We start from the raw sequence: 20,466 nt of genomic DNA on the forward strand, positions 1-20,466 counted from the left end.
GATGGGTCCATATCGAAACCCTCAGGAGTAATCCCACAAGGTGACCCCAGGAAGGTCACCTTGCGGGTCTCAAAGACACACTTGTCCAACTTGGCAAACAGTCCGTGCTGTGGAAGACGGCTCAGTACTTGACGAACCTGGTTGCGATGGGTAGATAAGTCCGCCGAGTAAATCAGGATGTCATCCAGGTAAACGACCACGAACTGCTGGAGAAAGTCCAGAAGACAGTCATTAATAAACTCCTGGAACACCGCCGGGGCATTGCACAGACCGAACGGCATGACCAGGTACTCGTAATGTCCAGAACGAGTGTTGAATGCTGTCCTCTATTCATGGCCGGCACGGATACGGACCAAGTTATAGGCCCCATGAAGATCGAATTTAGTAAAGATCTGAGCCCCACGTAACCTGTCAAAAAGTTCAGAGATGAGAGGAATAGGATAGGAATTTCATCTTGTGATCCTTTTCAGGCCTCTACAGTCAATGCATGGCCTTAGTTCTCCGTTCTTCTTCTTGACGAAGAAAAATCCAGGTCCAGCCGAGGACGTAGACCGACCGATGAAACCCCGCCTAAGATTCTCCTCGATGTAGGACTCCATGGCCTTAGTCTCAGGAACAGACAAGGGGTAGACTCGGCCTCGGGGTGGCATGGTACCCGGGAGGAGATCAATAGGGCAATCGTAAGGTCTGTGTGGAGGCAACCTCTCCGCCTCCTTCTTGTCAAATACATCCTCAAAATCCCGGTAATGACTTGGAAGAGCTGTAGCGACCATTTCTGACATAGTAGACACCATGGCTAGTCGAATGGGTTTGTCACAGTGCTCCCCACATGCTTGACTCCAGGACATGATCTCTCCAGTCGTCCAATTGATGGTGGGATTGTGCTTCTGTAACCATGGAAACCCCAAAATGACAGGAGTAGAGGGAGAGCAGATTACTAAGAACTGAAGTCTCTCGTTATGCATCATCCGTACGGAGAGTGTCACTGGTATGGTAGTCCAGGTACCTGAGCCGGATGAAGTTGTCTGCCGTCAATGGCCTCAATTCTTACAGGCGTGTCTTTGGGAGTAGTGGGGATAAACTGCTGCTCGCAAAAATAGGCATCGATAAAGTTCTCTGCGGCTCCTGAATCCAAGAAAGCCTCTGTGCAAACGGATCCCTCAGACCACGAAATCCGAATTGGAACAGTCATCCGAGTGCTGCTAGAATCAGATGACAGACCCAGCACACCCAAAGCAGGTCCTCTGAACCACTCTAGGTGCGGGCGTTTCCCCGACTTCTTAGGACAAGATCTTGCCCAATGTCCTGCCATGCCACAATATAAGCAGAGCCCTTCTCTACATCTCCTGGCCTTCTCGTTCTCCGACAAACGAGTGACACCCAGCTGCATAGGCTCCTCAAAGGTGGAAGGAGTCTTAGATGGTGGTATGAACTGAGGAACAGGACGCACAAGGGAACGAACTCCTCTTTCTCGTGCTCTCAGACTGTCCCGTTGCACCTGACGCTCGCGGAGACGAAGATCAATCTGTGTTACGTATGAAATTACAGAGTCTTTCAAAGTCTCTGATAATCCGTTCAAAAAAGCAGCAATAAGTGCCTCGCTGGTCCAGTTCACCTCAGCCATCAAGGTACGACATTCAATAGCATAGTCCATCAGAGATCGCTTCCCCTGACGAATGTTAAAGAGGGAGGACGAAGCGGTAGAACTCCTGCCCGGAACATCAAATAAGGAGCGCAGTGCGGACACAAATTCAGAGTAGGAGCGCACTACCGGAGTATTCCTCTCCCACAGGGGAGATGCCCATGCCAGAGCCTTGTCGGTGAGGAGCGAAATTATGTACCCAACCTTCGCCCGGTCGGAAGCAAAGGCGTAAGGGGAATGTTCGAAATGAATTTCGCACTGGTTGAGGAAACCCCGACAGGTAGCAGGATCTCCTCCATAACGTTGTGGCGGTGGTAGATTCATAGGAGCTTGCACCACGGAGACTGGAGCCGGAGACGGAACTGGTGGAGGTGCTACAGTTGGAGAATGCACCTGTAGTCCAGGATCTGTGCGCTGAAGAAGAGTCTGGAGCGCCTGGGCAAACTGATCCAGACGATGATCCATCTCGTCCAGACGAGCCTCACAGGAACCTTGAAGTCCCACCGAAGCGGGTCTCATGATGGCCTTCTGTTTCTATCACGTACAAGTAGTTTGGAGACACCGTAGTCAGGTAGGACTCCAGGACAGAACAAGGTTAAACAAGCCGAGGTCAGGATTCCGGAGAGCAGGATAGTCGTATAACGTAGCCGAGGTCAGGATTCAGGAGATCAGGATAAACAGTAAACGTAGCCGAGGTCAGGATTCAGGAAAACAACGAAGTCAGGTAAGCCGGGGTCAAACACGAGAAAACAGAATAGGAAACGCTATCTGGGTACTAGCACAGGGCATAGACAACCAACAGAAGGCAACGTCTGGCAGAACTGAGGAGGGGAAGGGGAAGTTCGAATCTCCCGCCAAACTGTCATGACGTCACTTCCGGTGTCCGGGAATCGCGGCCATCATGAGTGTGGCGTAATCTCCCTTCATATAGACCTGCGTGAGCGCCGAAGCAGGGCGCCGTGTCCCAGGAGGTCTGCCTCTCCTGCGCAGCAGTTCAGAGGACGGCGGCGGAAGCGGCAGTGCGTTGGAGGGGGCTCTCCCTCTCCTTCGAGGCGGCTGCTGCGGAGGTGGGCGTGCGTTGGAGGGGGGGGGTCTCCCTCTCCTGCGTGGCAGCTGCTGCAGCGGCGGTGGCCGTGCGTTGGAGGGGGGTCTCCCTCTCCTGCGTGGCGGCTGTTGCGGCGGCCGTGAGTTGAAGGGGGGGTCTCCCTCTCCTTTGCGGCGGTTGCTGCGGTGGCGTGGGAGCCGAGGACAGGTGAGTAACAATTTTAGAATAATAAAAAAAACATGTTCGACATTTCCTTCAGAAATTAATCTCTGCGTGTAGATTTGTACATTTAATATCAAACATTAATAAATATAGCAAAACTACAAATATACTGAAACGTAAAATGTTGAATCCGGAAAATTGGCCTGGAGATTTTCAATTCAACGCCGTTGATGAGTTTGAAGGAGGCCGATGATTGTAATATTCACTTAAGTATTTATCACTGCGTATAATGAACAACTATATTCATACATGTATAGATACAATATTTCTGTAGGTACATATTCTGGTAGATTTCATTGGCGAATGAATACCACACATTACAAAATTATATAACACCCTAGTCTTAATCAAAACATAGGCTTCCCCCCCCCCCACAAAATGTTCCGTGTCTAATATATATTTGCTATTTACCCAGAAAAAAACTGCACTTGTACAGAAGGTTATCCTCAGGCACTTTCCACAGGCTGTGTAAGGCACATGCTCTTCTTGCTGGAATAAGAAGAGGGTGCACGTTAGATAACTCCCACAGGTAATTCAGGTTCAGTGCCCCACTTACACCTGTGGGCTTCCACTTACCTGAGATATAGGATTTCTAACCACATGGGTGCATTTTGCCTCATATTCTGGTCTAGGCTGTTCTTCTTGGTCCAGGAATTCAACTGTGTCCCACTCATACTCCAGCTCAGCTTGCCTACGCTTCCAAAACTCGAGGAAGAGAGTAACTGTTGTGACAAGAAGACAATGTCCTCTTATATAGGAAACTGAATGAAGAGTATCACTCACAAAGCCTCAAGGGCACAGCAATAACAGTAGATTATTGAGAAGAAATATTCCACATGTTTGTTTTTCTTAAAACCTGGATTTAAACAATGTCTGATGGTGCACACAAGTCATTAATTAATTGCAAACTGATTAACATTTAGCAGTGTATTATGAAGTCTTTTTTGGGCAGCACCATTGTATGGTCTAGGGATTGATAAAGAATAAACACAAATGCAGAGATCAGCCAAACTATTGGCATAAAACCGTAAAGTAAAGGAACCAAGCTCAAAAAAATATTTTATATTGTTTACATAACTGTGTTAACCATTCTTGTATTTACATGCTAAACAGGTGATATTTCTCTAACTTATTATATGATTTGTAAATAATTTAGTAGTGAGGTAGTATAGAAAATAGCGCACTAAAGTGATACAAATGTAGATGCATAAATTATCCCTATAGAACTATACATACATCAACTACAAAATAAAATAAATATACTAAGTCTTCTTTAAGGGTAAATACAATTACATATCACATGCACAATAGATTCCCTTGACGTTGCTGGAATGTAGTATAATTTACACTCTAGTGGTAATTGATTTTGGAAAATAGGAACTAATTGGTAAGACACATTAATGTATAAATTATGCAAATTTTCGGAATGAAGCAGTCAGTTAGGAGCTACTGAAATTCTTGTCAAGTTAAAAGCTCTTACCCCATATTCCCATGAATACAGCAAACACAAGCGTACCAAAACTGTCAAATATACAAAGTTTCTGTAATAAAGAACACAACATGGTAAACAATTATTTCTCCTTTATTAAATGCTACACAGTATAATTCACCAGAGGAGAAATGGTCATTGAGAAGTTGAATGCATACAAGATTTACTCAGCCTTCATTGAGGTCTTCCAAAGGGGTTAAAAAAGTTCAAGAGGAAGTATTTTTAATGAGCAAAGATGTGTCAAAACTAGAAGTACTGAAGATGCTCAGAATTGGATTTCCAGTGGCAGTGCTACAGGCAAGCATATTAAAAGAAATTCAAGGAAGCTTGTGATGGGCATGAAGCTATCTTAAAGAATTAATAAGTAAAAAGCAATTGAAAATGGAACTCTCAATGGGCCAACTGGTCCTTTTTGCCACCACTATCTATCTTAGGCAACATGCACCCTCAACCTCACTGCTTAGTTAATAAGCTCCTTACTTCTTTTGACTGCCTCTCATGTACCCATGCAGTTATATGTGGAACTATATGCAGAATGGCAAAGAAAAAAACAAAAATGCTGTTTTGACAGCAAATTAAATGCATTTGTGAACTTTTTGTTAAGGCAAGTGATGCAGTTATCCCCATTACATGCTCATTATAGATGATAATACAGTTTGTGTACAAAAAGCACTGATTAAACTTCGCAGGCTTTTTGTTGCTTTGCATTTGGAAAAGTGAAGATCATGGTCACAAATGTTTTTATACGTTTACTGGCACATAGCATACAAACTACTACAATCAAAAAGGCTACCAATTTACACTTCAAGAATTGTGTTCTTATTGCAGTGCTTATGTGGACAAAATATTTATTTATTGCTGGCAAGACTTAATAAGTGGTGAATCTAACTAGTTTGGAGATATTTAACTTGGTGTGTGGGAGCCTTTTATAATGGCATTAATAAGGCAAACAGATCTCCAGTCATTAATTATTGTTTGCTTTTATAACATGTTAATTTAACATCTGCTATCATTCGACCAACAAAGCTGGAAATACAAAACACGACAGCTGAAAATACTACACAGAACTGTGGGCATCATTCACTTTTCGGTGGAGCCTTGAAGACCAAAACATTGGTTGGTTGGCTCTCTGTAAACTTATGAAGTGCTGGGAAGACACTGTGAAGTGCTATGTTATTTACATTGAAATGAGCAGTAGCATAATTCTAATAGGCGCTGCTGGAGGTGCACTGAGCATCCAGTACCCGGTAATCTAGTGGAAAAAGGAAGGTTTGTGTCCAAAGTCATGCAGACTAATGAGAGCATACAAAGCGTCCTGTACAGATGGAAGCAGGAACCATTTCCTGGACTTTACCTTAGATGACGCACACGTTATGTTAAGATGCCAGTAAGTACATTCTTTGTCACATTGGGGACACATAATGATTTCTCCTCCAATGTTTGGGTCACATACTTCTTTGCTGTAACAAAGAGTGCAAGATACATTAGCTACACATGTATTTTAGACCCGGAGGAGTACGTCATATGTATAACTGCATTTCAAGGCATCCTGTCTCATCTCATACCTCCATGTACAAGTTTCCTGAGACTTATAGCCATATAAGAAACATCCAAGGCCTACTATTGCTGCCACCAGCAACATACGTGTGTAGAAACCAAGCCAAGCAAAATAGATTCCAACCTTTTCACCATAATACTTCCTAAACGGGAGGGGGGGGGGAGAGAGAAAGAAATGTTACTATTTTACATATAAATATTGTTAATAAGAACAATAAATTACCTGGGCATTATCTTTATATCGTATTATGTTAGCTAAATACTATTTGTTTTACTTCCCATGGATACATTGAAATGGCAAGTGAGTGCTTTGTTTAACCCCTTCAGGTCCGGGACGTACCTGGTACTTCCTGGTCACAGGTCACCGGTAGACCGGGACGTACCAGCTACGTCTTCCTCAAAAACCGCCCCCACATCGCCAGAATCGTGGTGATCGTGGGGGCGCTGCTGCTGCTGTCTGCCCAGGAGTCTGGGCAGACCAGCACAGCCTCTCTAAGCCCGCCCCCAAGCCTACGATCACTCCCACGGAGTGATTCTCTAGGCAGAAACCGCGATTGCAGAAAAATCTGCAATCGCGTTATCAGCTACCACAGGCAGCTTCAGGGAAGGGGGTGGTGTGTTGAATGACCCAACACCCCCCTGCTGCCTGATCGCTCCAGGAGAGCATCAGTGCAGCGTTAAAGGGGCATTGAAGGGGTTAATTCCCGTTTCATTCAATGTTTGCGGCATTGAAGGGGTTAATTCCCCGTAGGACTGATCCTCCCCTGCAATCTCCAGTCTATGGGAGATTGTGTCCCAGCTGCCAGAGGCAGCTTCAGGGACAGGGAGACAGGGTTCTTTGGTCTCCACATGAGTGTGGAGACCAGCCCCCACCCCCTCCCTTGTTCAATTAACCCCTACTCCCCTCTTGCTCAATTAACCCCTTCAATGCTGGGATTGCGTATGACCCCCATCGCAGCATTGCAGGGGTTAATATTAGTCCCCACAAGCTTGTGGGGACTAAATATCAGTCAGTGCTGTGCTTCAATGGAGCATCAGCATTGAAAGAGAAAAAAAAAATTAAATTAAAAAAATAAATAAATAAAAAAAATAAATAAAAAAATAACCGCACTGACCTGAAAGTCCAGGGTGCTTCCAGGTCAAATGCTGGGCTGATGATGATCAGATCACTCCTGGCGAATAGGAGTGATCGGATCATTGTGGCAGCCCATGGATGACCCTGCCCTACAAAGAGAGAGGGGTCATCTAGGGTAATTATGAAAAAACACAAATTATTAATAATAAAAAAACCAACATAATTATTACCTGATCACTTGTCGGTGACATTTTAAGTCGCTGATTATTGATCGGTCTCCCTGATTGATGTCAGTGGCCTAAACCTGTCACTTACAAGTAATCTGATAAAAAAAAAAAATATTAAAAAAAGTTTAAAAATTGAAATGCGCATGTTCCCTCAAAAATAGCTTCCTCAAAAAATGCATGAACCATGCATGTGAGGCCTTGTTGGAATCGGGGGATGTTGGTGAACAAAATGTGGTGTTTTCTTCCACTGTTGCACTTATGGTGTGCAAGAAATTCAGTGCAACATTGAAATGTATGCGTTAAAAACGCAATAAAATAATTTCCCTGTGAAGTTTGGCAGACATCAGTGAAGAAATGGCTAGCTGAAAACTGTCAAAACTACCCTAGTTGAACACCTTGACTTGTCTACTGTTCATAAATATATACTTTTATGGGGTAATTTACAGTGGGGGGCTTCCAAAATGTCCCAAATGGGATATGGGCCCAGTAAACCAATTTCTGAAAATTCCAAATTTGAAAACTAAACTGCGCATGTTCCAGTTTTGCCCTCATAGCTTCCTCAAAAAATGCATGAACCATGCATGTGAGGCCTTGTTGGAACCGGGGGATGTTGGTGAACACATTTTGGGTTTTTTTCTGCAGTTGCACATATTCTATACAAAATATAATATAAAATATAAAGCAACATATGCAAAAAAAATACAAAAATACAAAAATACCTCAAAATTTGGTAGCAATTGGCAATAAAATCCCTGTTTGAAAAGTGTCAAAATGACCCTAGTTGTACACCTTGACTTATCTACTGTTCATAAACATATAATTTTGGGGGGGATAATCAGTATCCGTGACAACTATTGCAGTTATTAGACTACCATGCCAAATTTGAAAAAAATTACATTTCAAAAACGTGATGCATGCCTTGCAATATTTGCCCCTATACTGGTCAAAATAGATAAAAATCCTGGCCATGTTGTGTGGTTTCCAAATCAGGACAAGTTAATGAATATATTTGGGATAATTTTTTCCCATTGGTTTAATGTGTGTACAATTTGTATGTATACAAAACTGTAAAAAAAATGTGTTTTTTTTCATTTTCCCCCACTTTTTCCAGTTTATTTTAAACAAAACAATGTACTACCCAGCTTAATATGGTTTCAAATGAAAGCCCTACTTGTGCTGATATGATTTGTGTGGGTGCACCAATTGATAAGAGAGAAATTACAGTTGAAGAAAGACATAGCAAAAACACAAAAACGGCTCCGATCCTTTAGCGACACCTTAGTATCAAAATCCCCGGTCCTGAAGGGGTTGAAATATATTACAAAAGCCTCATTTATTTGTATACCCTTGCAAGCCTGGTTTTGATCACTGAAAAGTATTTCATGTCACCAATAACACCTACTAAATTGAGCACAGGCGTAACGTGTTCCGGTAGGTAAAAAGTTAAACAGTTATGCTACATCACAAAATGTAAGGTCTCTGGGTAATGGTAGTGGCTCAATTATTAGATTGCCACAGGCTTTATATTTGTAGAAAATACAAATGTAAATCACTTGTTGAAGATCTCTTTAAAGTTTCCATGTTGTCTGTTAAAATGTAAAATGCTTGGATGAATAAGACCAAGCTTGGTGAAAGAACATTTTATGAGTACTAACAAAGTGATGCTAAACAGTGTAGAAACTAAACGCTAAACATGTGAAAAAGCTAATATGCGGGTTTAAAAATAAGAACAGCCGGAAATAATGACATACTGATACTGTCATGATGAAAATAAAAAGGTTGTGGAGAAAGCAAATGGAAATAACACATCATATTTTTCTTATCATTGTTACCTTACAAGATCCAAGGGCTGTAACTTGAAAAAGCTGCGGGGGTGTGCCCATTCCCGGAACAGCAGATATCGCTCGCTGGGGCATCTGGTATCCTTAGATTTCACGTTAAACCTACACTGTAAAATGAACAAGAAAGCAACTGTTACAGGTCAGAGCTTCTTGGCTTAAAATGGAATCCATAGCAGGCTCTCGGTGTCATGTAAAACACATACATCATGAAGGGGAAATGCTGCCTTGTAGATTCCTGAATCCACCAGTTTGTTAATGCCAAATTTCTTGACATGATCTTTCACGGCATACTCGACACGAGAAAGAATAAATTGGACCTGGAAAACAGAAAATACCCAAATATCACATTCAGTACTTTACACTATTAGATAATGTATCTAATCTAGAAAACTACCCAATATTAAAAATACCTCTCAATAATAACTGTGTGTGTGTTTACGGTACAGTCCTACACTGCTTGCATTACTTTTAATTGTTGAGTTCTAACTACTTAACTAGATTTAAGATGTACTTGGTTTTAACCCAAGGCAAGTGCTTTAAGGAGATTATTCTTGTGCCCTTACATTCTCTGTGTCTATCTTCTTTTCTACATTTTCTCTGTGTATATTCCATTTGTTTTTTTATGTCCGTGGACAGAAATTCTGTATGCCACCCTCTCCAAAAACTAAATTAAAGAACAGCACAATTACATAGGTGGAATGCACAAACAGCTAAAAATTAAGCTTTTCCTTTAATTGCATCTTTCCATAAAAATGGTACAAACAGAACCTAAGAATTATAAGCTTTAAACTTCGCTAATACTGAGAAAGTTCAAGCAGACATACGATTCGACTTCTTGTTGCCGGGTTGAAGAAGTTCTCTCTATCCTGAATATAAAAATCAACAAGACGATCCTTTTCAAAGGGTGCAGTGAAGAACTCTTGCTCGGGTTTTATGATATCTTCATCAACGCTAAAGATTTTTGTGAACCAATTAAATGCTGAATGCCGGGTTTTTAAGTCATTGGGCTGCAAAGGGAGCTTGATATGCATCACTTCGGCATATGTGCACAATACTTCCCAGGGCGCATGCACTTTGACAAAAATAAGTTTTTCATCCGACACCTAAATATGATTAACACACACAAAAAAAAGTCAGATAAGCACTCAAGCTACATTATTTCACCATAAAACCCCCATAACCCCTACAGTAGACTCAGGAGTGTAAAAAAAGCATACTGCAAAAGTAATTGATTTAAAAAGGCTCCAAGTAACGTTGGTCTAGTTTGACATTTTTATATTAATTTGCAAGTGCCTTGATTATAAAGTTAACCTGTCCTGTAAATCCTGAATACTATTATCTATGATTGTCAATTCAATCAGCCGAGTACTGTATACTTTATTGTTAATTTCTAATCATGTAGAAATACAATTTTTAATAGTTACTACAAAACACTACATCTGAGGGCCTCTACGTCTGCCCAATAAAAAGATATCAGCTTTAACTAAAGATTTAGTTTTCTCAGACAAATATGACTATATCATTTTTCCTTACGTTACATTCACTAAAATAAAAACTCACAGCTCTAGTTGCTTCCAGCTGTAAGCCATGTCTCATAAGGTTCGACTCGTATGCTTGTCGCTTTTTCTGAAAAAAACAAAACACAGTATATGAAGATTTCTATAAATCAGAAAGTTTTGGAACGTGAAAAATAAATAAAAAAGGTTAATGTGGAACAATCAGGCAATACATATATTATTTTAATTGTCACCATTTTGAAAATAAAATCTTAACGAAAAATAGCTATCTGCCAGTATATGGAGGAAGTATGATTAAAAGCGTTGGGTTTTCATCTTCCCACAATGTCCCTGGACTGCATTCTTAAAAGTCCAGCATGTACATGATGCTGTATGGTAGCAGATCAGATTAGTGGGTGAGATAAGCACGAGTCCCTGGGAATTAAACCAATCCAAGTAAATGGGAAAATTATCATCATAGCAATGAATAGAATACCCCAAAAAATGAAATACCCCAAATGAGCAGCACATTATCATTGGTTGCTATGTTGATGAGACTATTTTTCAAACATTGCATCTTTAGTACATTATGTTACAAGTCCTCTGCTCGGGTACCACAACCTTCCTAAGAGATAACACTCATTCGTCAGTCGCATTTCGCTCTCTCTTACCCCCACTCATAACGATACATCTTCTCAAAATCACAGGCAATAGGCAAACATTCTGACAAACGGTAAAGAAAAATGAAAGTTCAGGATTATTTGTGGATGCGAAGATTATAAATTTATTTTTGCACATAAGAATTCATAAAAGGATGTCATACATGCTTGATGTGAAACACATAAAAAAGGGAAGTGCTTTTAAGGGAGAAAAAAAACAAATATATTTAATATAAGATTTTAAAGTCAAGCTCAGTGGTGGGAGGTAATATAACTTGGCATTGTCCTAATACTGGAGATTTTACCATCAATAAAGTAACAAAGAATGATACTAGTCACCTTTTTAAGAGGACAAGTTCCATGTATGCAATGTTCTAGCAAACACATAAAAAGTAATGCTTAAACTTCTTTCACGTGGGATTTTCCCTTTCCAAGGGTCCTAAGATAAGTTTCGTCGCTATGAAACTGAAAGGGAAACTAACTCCCTGACGTTTTAAGCTAATAAACCATAGCAGAGCTCCCATTTTATTATTTTCTCTAAAATATTAATATCACTTAAAACCAAAGCGGACACTAAAAACTTTTAATAAAGCCAAATGTTCACTGATCAAATAAATATTTTTGAGCAGCCATTTCTTGTTTACGGTACTGCATGACAGCTGTAGTCAATAAATTTAAGCCTGTCAACCAGGGCCCATTCTGGCTGTTGGTCACATAACACAAATGTGGAGCCATCATGGAATTAATGAGATCAGGCGTAAGATTCATAAAGACAGGTCAATGGCTTATCCTGAAGATAAATGTCTCTGACATTGTTAATAAATCTGGCATTTTGAGTAGCTGATTATTCAGAAGACTATGTTACTGCAGGCCCATTTAGACTAAACACGGCCAGTGTATGAGACCCACCATAATCTCCATATAACTTTATAAAAAATAAAAAAATATGCATAAAACAGATGTGAACGTCGTTTTTTAATATTTGACCTGCCCCGTAGCCATTTCATAGTTAAGGGATTTCATTATGTTCGGATTTTAGTCTCTGGATTTCACATAAAGGTTTCTTATTTTTTAGTGTTGTATCTTAGTTACTCAGTGGGGAGCAGTCTGGGCTATCATACTGCTCTGTGTGTGCAGATGTTCACCAGGCAAGATGGCCAAGAGTCAAACAAGAAAAAGAACTATATAGTAATCCTATAAACTCAAATAGAATTTCCCCAGGCAAATATATTAAGCAACTCAAATTTAAGCTGGTGGGTCAACAATGAATTTTAAAATATCTTCAGTGATTCTTGTGTTACAAATGCATTTAACATGCAATGTGTCTTTATATGCAGAAAACCATATAATATGTTGTTCTGCCTTGAGAGGTGATACAAAATTATCTATTGCAATTGTTACATTTTATATTCCGCAAAGAAAGTCACAAAAATCACCCTTGACGTGTGGTAGGGGAGATTCCATGGCAACAAAAAAGGATATTGTGAAAGTACGCAAACCAGTTTCTGTTTTCCATACACATGCTTTGTATTGCAAATGGAAAAACAACACCATTAGCACATTCCTGAGTCTCAAAACTCACATGGAAAATAGATCATTATGTTAGGGTTTCAAGAAAGTAGACATAAAACCAAATAAAAATATTCTTCAATGGAGAAATTGTTGTGTTTCTGTAAAACCCTATTGTTTTAAGTGGTGGGATACGGTTATCCCTGATGACTTTGTTATCCGTTATGTATTATAAGGGCTGGCCTTTTTGGCTGCATAATATTATTATTATTATTAAATTGTACTCATAAACTATGTTTTACATCGCAATGCCATCAAAATACTTGTAATATTGCGTTAAGTAGAAGACAGGAAATGATTGTAGATGTTCATTGAAGTGAGGACTTCCAGAACAGTTATAAAAACTGAAAAAAGTCAAAAGCTATAGGTAGTTGTGACAAATACGTTAAACATATTTTTATTACCAGAATTATATTTAAAATATACACAGAGCATTATATGTACAGAGAACAGCATTTTAGGCTTAAGGAGGGATGTTCAAGTCATTCAAGGCCTGTGCAGGCAAGCGTTCCTGTTTAAAAAGATTAGCTAACATGATTAGGGAGACAACTATGCACATATTTCCATTCAGTGGATCGTTCAGGACTGTACAACATGGTATAGCTGACATTATGAAGTCACGATGCAGCTGGGAATCTCAAGAGTACTTATTTCATATACAATTCAACTGCTTGCACAGACGGTACATTTTCAAGTTCACTATGCAATATAAAAATCCCCATAATATTTTGGAGAACAGTAATTATACATCAACCAACCACGTCTCCCATGGAAAAAAGAGAATTAACTTATGTAACGGAGTAAGCAATCTATACAAACAAAACTGAATTTTATTTACACAATGTAAATCACTAAAAATGCTGTTTTTGCAAACATTGTTGTGTTGCAGTCAATAGCTAGCATCAAAGATGAAGGGAAGGTATGGGCATTATCTATGACCTCCAAGCAAGCACTACTATGCAATACTTCCCTACACAAAGAGATATACGAGCTTGATAGCCAAGGTAATTGAAATCCTTATGTCTATTAGAAGTGTAAAAAAAAAAAAAAAAAAAAAAAAAAGGGGGGAAATAGATGTGTCCCAGAAGACAACCATATGAGTGGCGATTAAAAAGTCAGCATGTGATTAAAGTGGTGTTTGGTAGGAGGGGGACCGTTAGGCAATAAGGAACTATGGCTATGAGCATCCAACAAGGGGTGGTTAATAGTCAGTAGGGGATAAAACTGAAGCCATACTATGGTGGTCAAATGTCAGCAGGAGGTTAAGTAGTAGATATTTAAGCAAAGCTGGGTTATTTACTGGTACACATGAATTCAAGACACAAGTGCAGGCAAGCATGGCAGTATGAGCAACACAGGTACAGGCATTCATAGGCAAATGAAAGCATTGTGTTCTATTCAGTACTGGGTTAAAGGCAAGCCCACATCTGTTTCTAAGGCAACCTAATCAGATTTGAATGCACAAAGTCATGCAAGGTGACTGAGAGAAGAATTGTGTGTTCTATGGTAAGGTCCTGGGAATCTCAAACTGAATTAATCTGCAAAACAGATTTGGGATTTTACGTAGTCTAAGTAGAATTCTGGGTTGTTTAATTACAGACTCTTCATACACAACAGAAAAAATGACAATCAAGTGTTTCCCATGGAAGCACCAGTACCGGTAATTAAACAAAGCAGTGTGAATTAAATATTTTTTCCAGATATAAACTTGATTGCAGAGCCATATACTAAAGTATTTAAGCCAGAAGCCTCTATTTACATTCATGTAACAATTCTGGAGCCTGCTATATCCTTGCCCTGAACAATGTGTGTCAATAATACAGTAATTATACAACCGAGACACAAACCAACAGCAACAAAACACCTCAAAGGTATTCACATGAGCATTATAACTCAGGAATATGATGTAATCAAAGCCAAGTATGCACCGACATCCTACAGGGAGTCAATGAGAAGCTGTGCTCTTTGAAATAAATCAAACGTACTATAAGGCCTATACTGTAAGGGAACTGAAACCGAAGCACATCATGCTTTGTCTGTAGCTGCCTAAAAATGCTATTACCAAACATCCTATGTGTCAACATTTTTATTCATTTATATATAGCGCCAACAAGGCTTATAATACATGCCTGGGAACATCAAAGAAAATATATGCATAGGCACATAGGGCAAGAAAAGGCACTAGTCTGAGGGATCTTCCTTGGAACAGCACAAAACCGTTCATCAAAACTTATGCCACAGACCGCACAGCAACAAAGTTATTTTTAAAATAATATTCAATCATTATGATAATTGAAACCCCCCCACCTTTTAATGACTTTTATTTGAAAAATATTTTACTAATCTACAAAACCTAATGATAATTTTTTTTTAAATTATTATTTATTTGAAATCGTGTCATCCTGAGCACATGTCCTATTTGGGACATCTTTGAAGTTGACCAAATCGATTTAACTCCTTAAAAGCATATCTTTTTAAAAACTAGACACCCCAGGGTATTTCAAATGCAAGCACAAGTATGATAAGTAAGTTTACTTGAGAACTTAGGATTCCTATGAAACTTGGTACTAAACCTATTTCAATTGCATCATTTATAGCCAGATGGGCATCCAGAATTATGCACCAGAATTGAACTGATTTGTGTCTCTCTTTATTTTTCCCTTATTCCAAAACATATAATGCTTATAAGTAATAGGGATATTTGTTAGCCCTGGGTGGCTATTAAATAAGAGGAATGTTTGTTAACCCAAAGTGGCACTGGCTACAATGATTGACTTCCTTTTTTAAATCAGCATAGTATTTACCTGGACAAAGAAATCAGATGTACACTTGTGTGGACTGAATGCTTTTGTTTAACCCTACCATTCACAAAAGAACCCAATTGTTCTTAAGAAAAAAATACTCTAGCTCATAAACTATACCATTATTAGCATGTATTCCAAATGTGTGGGAAAAACTCATTGGTGTATTGAGCAGACATTCTTTGGGTATGTTTCAAGGGTGGGTAGCGCACAGAGGTTAAAGATCTACAAATTCTGGAAAAGCCATAAAAAAAAAATAAAAATGACTCAGGCATTCCACATTGCTTTTAAATTAAGGACACATGGAGCCTTGTTTTATGGAGAATCATGTTATATTTCAAGGGAAGGCTAACTGCTTGCAGCACAGGGAATAACCTCAACCAAACATAACTTCCAACATTTAAAATGGGCATTTCATATGAATTTGTGAAATCTTATTGATGGCCATTTATGTAACCGAGTTAGGCATATCTTCTATAGTTCTAACAATATAATCAGTTCTAATCAATCTAATCATAAATCAGAGTTTTCCCTATTTTGTGTTGACAAACATGTAAACGCAAGCAAATTCAATGCACAAGATCAGTAGAGTAACAGAAAAAAAATACTTTATAATAGGGCTGCAACTAACGATTATTTTAATAATCGTTTAGTTGGCCGATTATTTTTTCGATTAATCGATTAATCGGATAAAAAAAAACAATATGCAAATTTTTTGTTTATTTAAAATAATTGAATGAACTGGATGTTAAAAAACAACTTAAAATTTACATTAACATTCTTATTTTGTTATGATGTAATAAAAAACAATATTTTCAAAGTACAAAAACCCAAACACAATATTTATGAAACAAAATAACCCCAAACATTCTGAAAAGAGGTGGACTATTACTGTTCAAGAAACTTTGCCCCCGCCCTGGCACTTTGCACCCAGCACTTTGCACCCAGCCCTGGCACTTTGCACCCAGCACTTTGCACCCAGCACTTTGCACCCAGCCCTGGCACTTTGCACCCAGAACTTTGCGCCCAGCCCTGGCACTTTGTGCCCACCCCTGGCACTTTGCACCCAGCACTCAGTACTTTGCCTCAGCCCTGGCACTTTGCACCCAGCCCTGGCACTTTGCCCCTGCACCCAGTCTCCAACTCTGCCCTGCCCCCACACTCACACCCTGCACCAACTCTGCCCTGCACCCACACTCACACCCTGCACCCACACTCACACCCTGCCCTGCACCCAGTCTCCCACTCTGCCCTGCACCCACACTCACACCCTGCATCCCCACCCCCACTCTGCCCTGCACCCAGTCTCCTACCCTGCCCCCACACTCACACCCTGCCCTGCATCCCCACCCCCACTCTGCCCTGTACCCACACTCACACCCTGCCCTGCATCCCCTGAAACCCCCCCCCCCCCCAGCGAATCGCTCTGTGCGAATGGAGCCACTTGCACAGAGCGAATCGCACAGACATGAAGAATACTTACCTCCGGAACACGTCACATCCGTCACGCAACTAAAAGAAGGCGGAGACTGCAGAAGCGGGGAACGCTCGCGGAGGTAAGTAAACAACGAATCGATCACTCGATTAATCGATAACGGAAATCGTCGACAACGATTTCCGTTATCGATTATTATCGATTTTATCGATTCGTTGTTTCAGCCCTACTTTATAAAAAAAAAAAATGCAGAACCTCACAATATCCGCTAGACTGAAGCATCAGTCATTGGTAACAGCCAGTATGCCATGTACTTGGTAACAAAGTCACCATATGTAGACCAAAACTTCAGAATGTAACTGTTCGTATACGTCTTTTTGGGAAGAAACAGACAGACACTTACCATCTGCTTTTGATGAATATTTTTTTTGGTGTTCTGTTCCTTTATGGTCTCATCTTCATATACAAGAACATAGTCAATTCGCCGTTCATTATCATTGAAATATAGGGACTCAGGATTCAAATCAAATTCCACCTAGAATTTAAAAAGATGCATTGTTCAGGTTCATTTTTTTTAAACAAAGAATACATTATATTCTCTAAGGGGTGGGGTTGGTACCTAGCATTTTTAGTAATAAACTTACAACAGTGCCGTAAAGCATTTTGATTTTTTTTTTTCAAATGTCAGGATTCGTGGAATTACCATTCAGAGCATTTACCTTTTGGGTTATTCATTATGACCTCCCTTGCTTAAAGTGTACAGATGTCAAAAGTGCATTTATGTAAATCTATTACAAATGTAAACAATGAGATGTACGGGCACACATTTACCATATGGGGGGGGGGGGAGTTTATGGACGCCTGACCATCACCCCTATATGAGCTTGTTGGAGATCAAATTCCAAAACCATGTGCATTAATATGGTATAAAAGCTATATATAATTACCTGCCTGCTTGTATTCAAGTAAATATAATAATGGGGAGGATATTGAAATATTTCTTTGTGGTACTTTATATTGTTTATTTTACTAGCATTTAAAATGGAGTATATTGCAGTTTGTTAAACTACACTATCCTCCCTCTTTAGAAAAAGTAAATACATCGGACTTGTGTTCATACACTTTTTAATATCTGAACCAATATTTATTACTTAATACAATATTTGAGGGACTGCAATTATATCTGAATTCAAGTGTAAATCATTTGTGTCTAACACGTATTTGTGATTCACATGTGCGGTATGGCACTCTGATTTCCATTCCCATAACATCAGGATTTTTACTTCATTACTAAATAGGTCACTGAAATAATGACCCAATCTCAAAAACAGGAAGCCAAAAAGGGACTTGGAAAATACTGGGAAAGGTCAGGAAATGAGCGTAAAAAAAAAAAAAAAAAAAAAAAAAAAAAAAAAAAAAGGGAAGGAGAGAACTGGCTCATTTTGACAAAAGAAGGGATACTATAAGTGACGTTTTTAATAACGCCCTTAAACTTTTTTGATACTTTTTAAGGCTGCAGACCTATTCAATACCAATATTGTTGTTTATATACAATAATCAACTAGGAAAAGATTAGCATTTGGCATGACAAATGACAGATGAGGCCCAAGGGAGACAAACAATAATTAGTTAAAGGAGTAGTTATGCTCAAAGTTTTTATTTCTGGTATCGGTGCAGCAAACTGAAAGGGATTTAGGGGTTCCTGTTCAGCTTGGATATTTGCTTTTATTAATATAAGTTCTAGTAAATACACAGATTTTTTTTCGTGTGAACAAAATAGTTACACAATGTACCAAAAGCAGGCAACTAAACAAAGGTAGCATGTTAGGGAGAAATCAAAATGCATTTATCATTGGGGTTTACAACACACTATTGTCTACCTTCTACACATTTGGATAACTTCCTGGATTCTCCTCAGTCTCCATTCCTATAATTTTTTTAATTTATGAAACATAACTTTTGAAATTAGACTGTTCCACCAAACAACTGTTATACCACACATCCAGTTAAACTGGTTAGATCACCTTTTCTTAAGTCTGTCTCTAACAGCTTTGTTAAAATATTGTACTATAGGAACGGGTAAATAAGTATAAGTATTCTTATGAAAAAAATACATTCATTATATGAACATGATCTGGGTACATATACTTATCAACCCAGACCTGATTATGTATTATAAAATGCTACCCCTACAGGCTTCTCTTGCAAAACAGACTGGCCATAGTGAAACAATTTTTGTAACTTTCAAGAAATCTCTCTACATTAAATCATGCTTACAGGGCCAATCTATTTGTTCCAACAGGTGAAGTTCTCATAATAACGTCAAGCATTTGGAACAGCAACTATCCTGTAAACTCCTCCTTTGTGGAATAAACAAATTACATCACTATACCAAAAACAAATTTAAAAAGACTGTATAAAACCGTTTCATTATTGAATAATGGATGGCACATGCAGTTCTCATGCAACAAAACCAGTACTTGAATATTCTGTTGAATTATCACCATCCTATTTGGATGTACTAAACATCTAAACTTTGTGCAACTGCCAGGTGTCTGAGACAGCTGAACTTTACAAGAACATGCTATTAAATCCGTCAAGATACTTTAATGGAGTCCACCTAAATAGCCAGGTACCAACAGACGCTCACATAAAAGCCTAGCTCCACCAGGAAGACTTGTGTGAAAATAAAAGTTTATGAAAAGACACAAATGTGTTTAAAATGATATTGGAAATAAGCTACTTACAATCTCGGCAGTGGGAACTCTGGGGAGACTCTCTTGAATTGTCCCATATGTCTGTATAACCGATTGTTCCATCTCATCCGAAACTAAAAAAATATAAATATAATAAACACATATCTATATAGGTGCACACCAATATAATAATTAAGTAGGTTACAATAAAAGATCTGGAACAAAACATTACAAATTCAAGTCCAGTTCATTTTTTATAGCAAGAAGTATTTTCAGCTGCCTTGTTTTTTTCAGGAACATGGCTGCTTACCGTTAACATGAGCTAGTGGCATCTATTTATATTTCCAGGATGTTGCCCATGGCCTAAGGGCGGAGAAAAAGTAACTACCTTCCTTTCTTAGATAATCTCATTCAAAGAAAGAAAATTACCAAGATTTAGCAAATTCTGACTCGCTGCAGCTAGGATTGCATGTCACTTTTTCAGATATACAGTCTGAAATATTTGAAAGAGGGCTCAACTCTAACAAGGTATACAATACAGAATAAACTGTCTGTGGGGGATGGGGAAAAAATGAAATAATAGCGTATGGGCCAGCCATGTGACACATCATGTAATAGTTTGCATTTTTCGCTGTGTTCATAGGGTAAATTTATTCTCTTATTCCAGGGGATATTTGATTTGGCGTTTTTGTCTTACTGTAAATATGTACGG

At 39.2% G+C, this 20,466-nt stretch overlaps 1 protein-coding gene across 1 annotated transcript in view; it reads right to left on the reverse strand.

Moving 5' to 3' along the window:
- LOC149302760 (anoctamin-6-like) overlaps window positions 1-20,466 on the reverse strand; it is a 52,033-nt gene that overhangs the window by 14,930 nt on the left and 16,637 nt on the right. The window contains exons 2-12 of the mRNA XM_089481969.1: window positions 19,806-19,888; window positions 17,462-17,593; window positions 10,659-10,724; window positions 9,923-10,201; window positions 9,302-9,415; window positions 9,090-9,205; window positions 5,964-6,098; window positions 5,753-5,858; window positions 4,390-4,450; window positions 3,486-3,631; window positions 3,321-3,398 (exon numbers count right to left, since the gene is read on the reverse strand). Of these exons, the coding sequence (XP_089338095.1) occupies window positions 3,321-3,398; window positions 3,486-3,631; window positions 4,390-4,450; window positions 5,753-5,858; window positions 5,964-6,098; window positions 9,090-9,205; window positions 9,302-9,415; window positions 9,923-10,201; window positions 10,659-10,724; window positions 17,462-17,593; window positions 19,806-19,888 (1,316 nt within the window). The remainder of the gene's footprint in view (window positions 1-3,320; window positions 3,399-3,485; window positions 3,632-4,389; window positions 4,451-5,752; window positions 5,859-5,963; window positions 6,099-9,089; window positions 9,206-9,301; window positions 9,416-9,922; window positions 10,202-10,658; window positions 10,725-17,461; window positions 17,594-19,805; window positions 19,889-20,466) is intronic.

Source organism: Sceloporus occidentalis, unplaced genomic scaffold (assembly GCF_023333645.1).
Source record: "Sceloporus occidentalis isolate IW3139 unplaced genomic scaffold, rSceOcc1.0.p SCAF_17, whole genome shotgun sequence".
Taxonomy (NCBI): domain Eukaryota; kingdom Metazoa; phylum Chordata; class Lepidosauria; order Squamata; family Phrynosomatidae; genus Sceloporus; species Sceloporus occidentalis.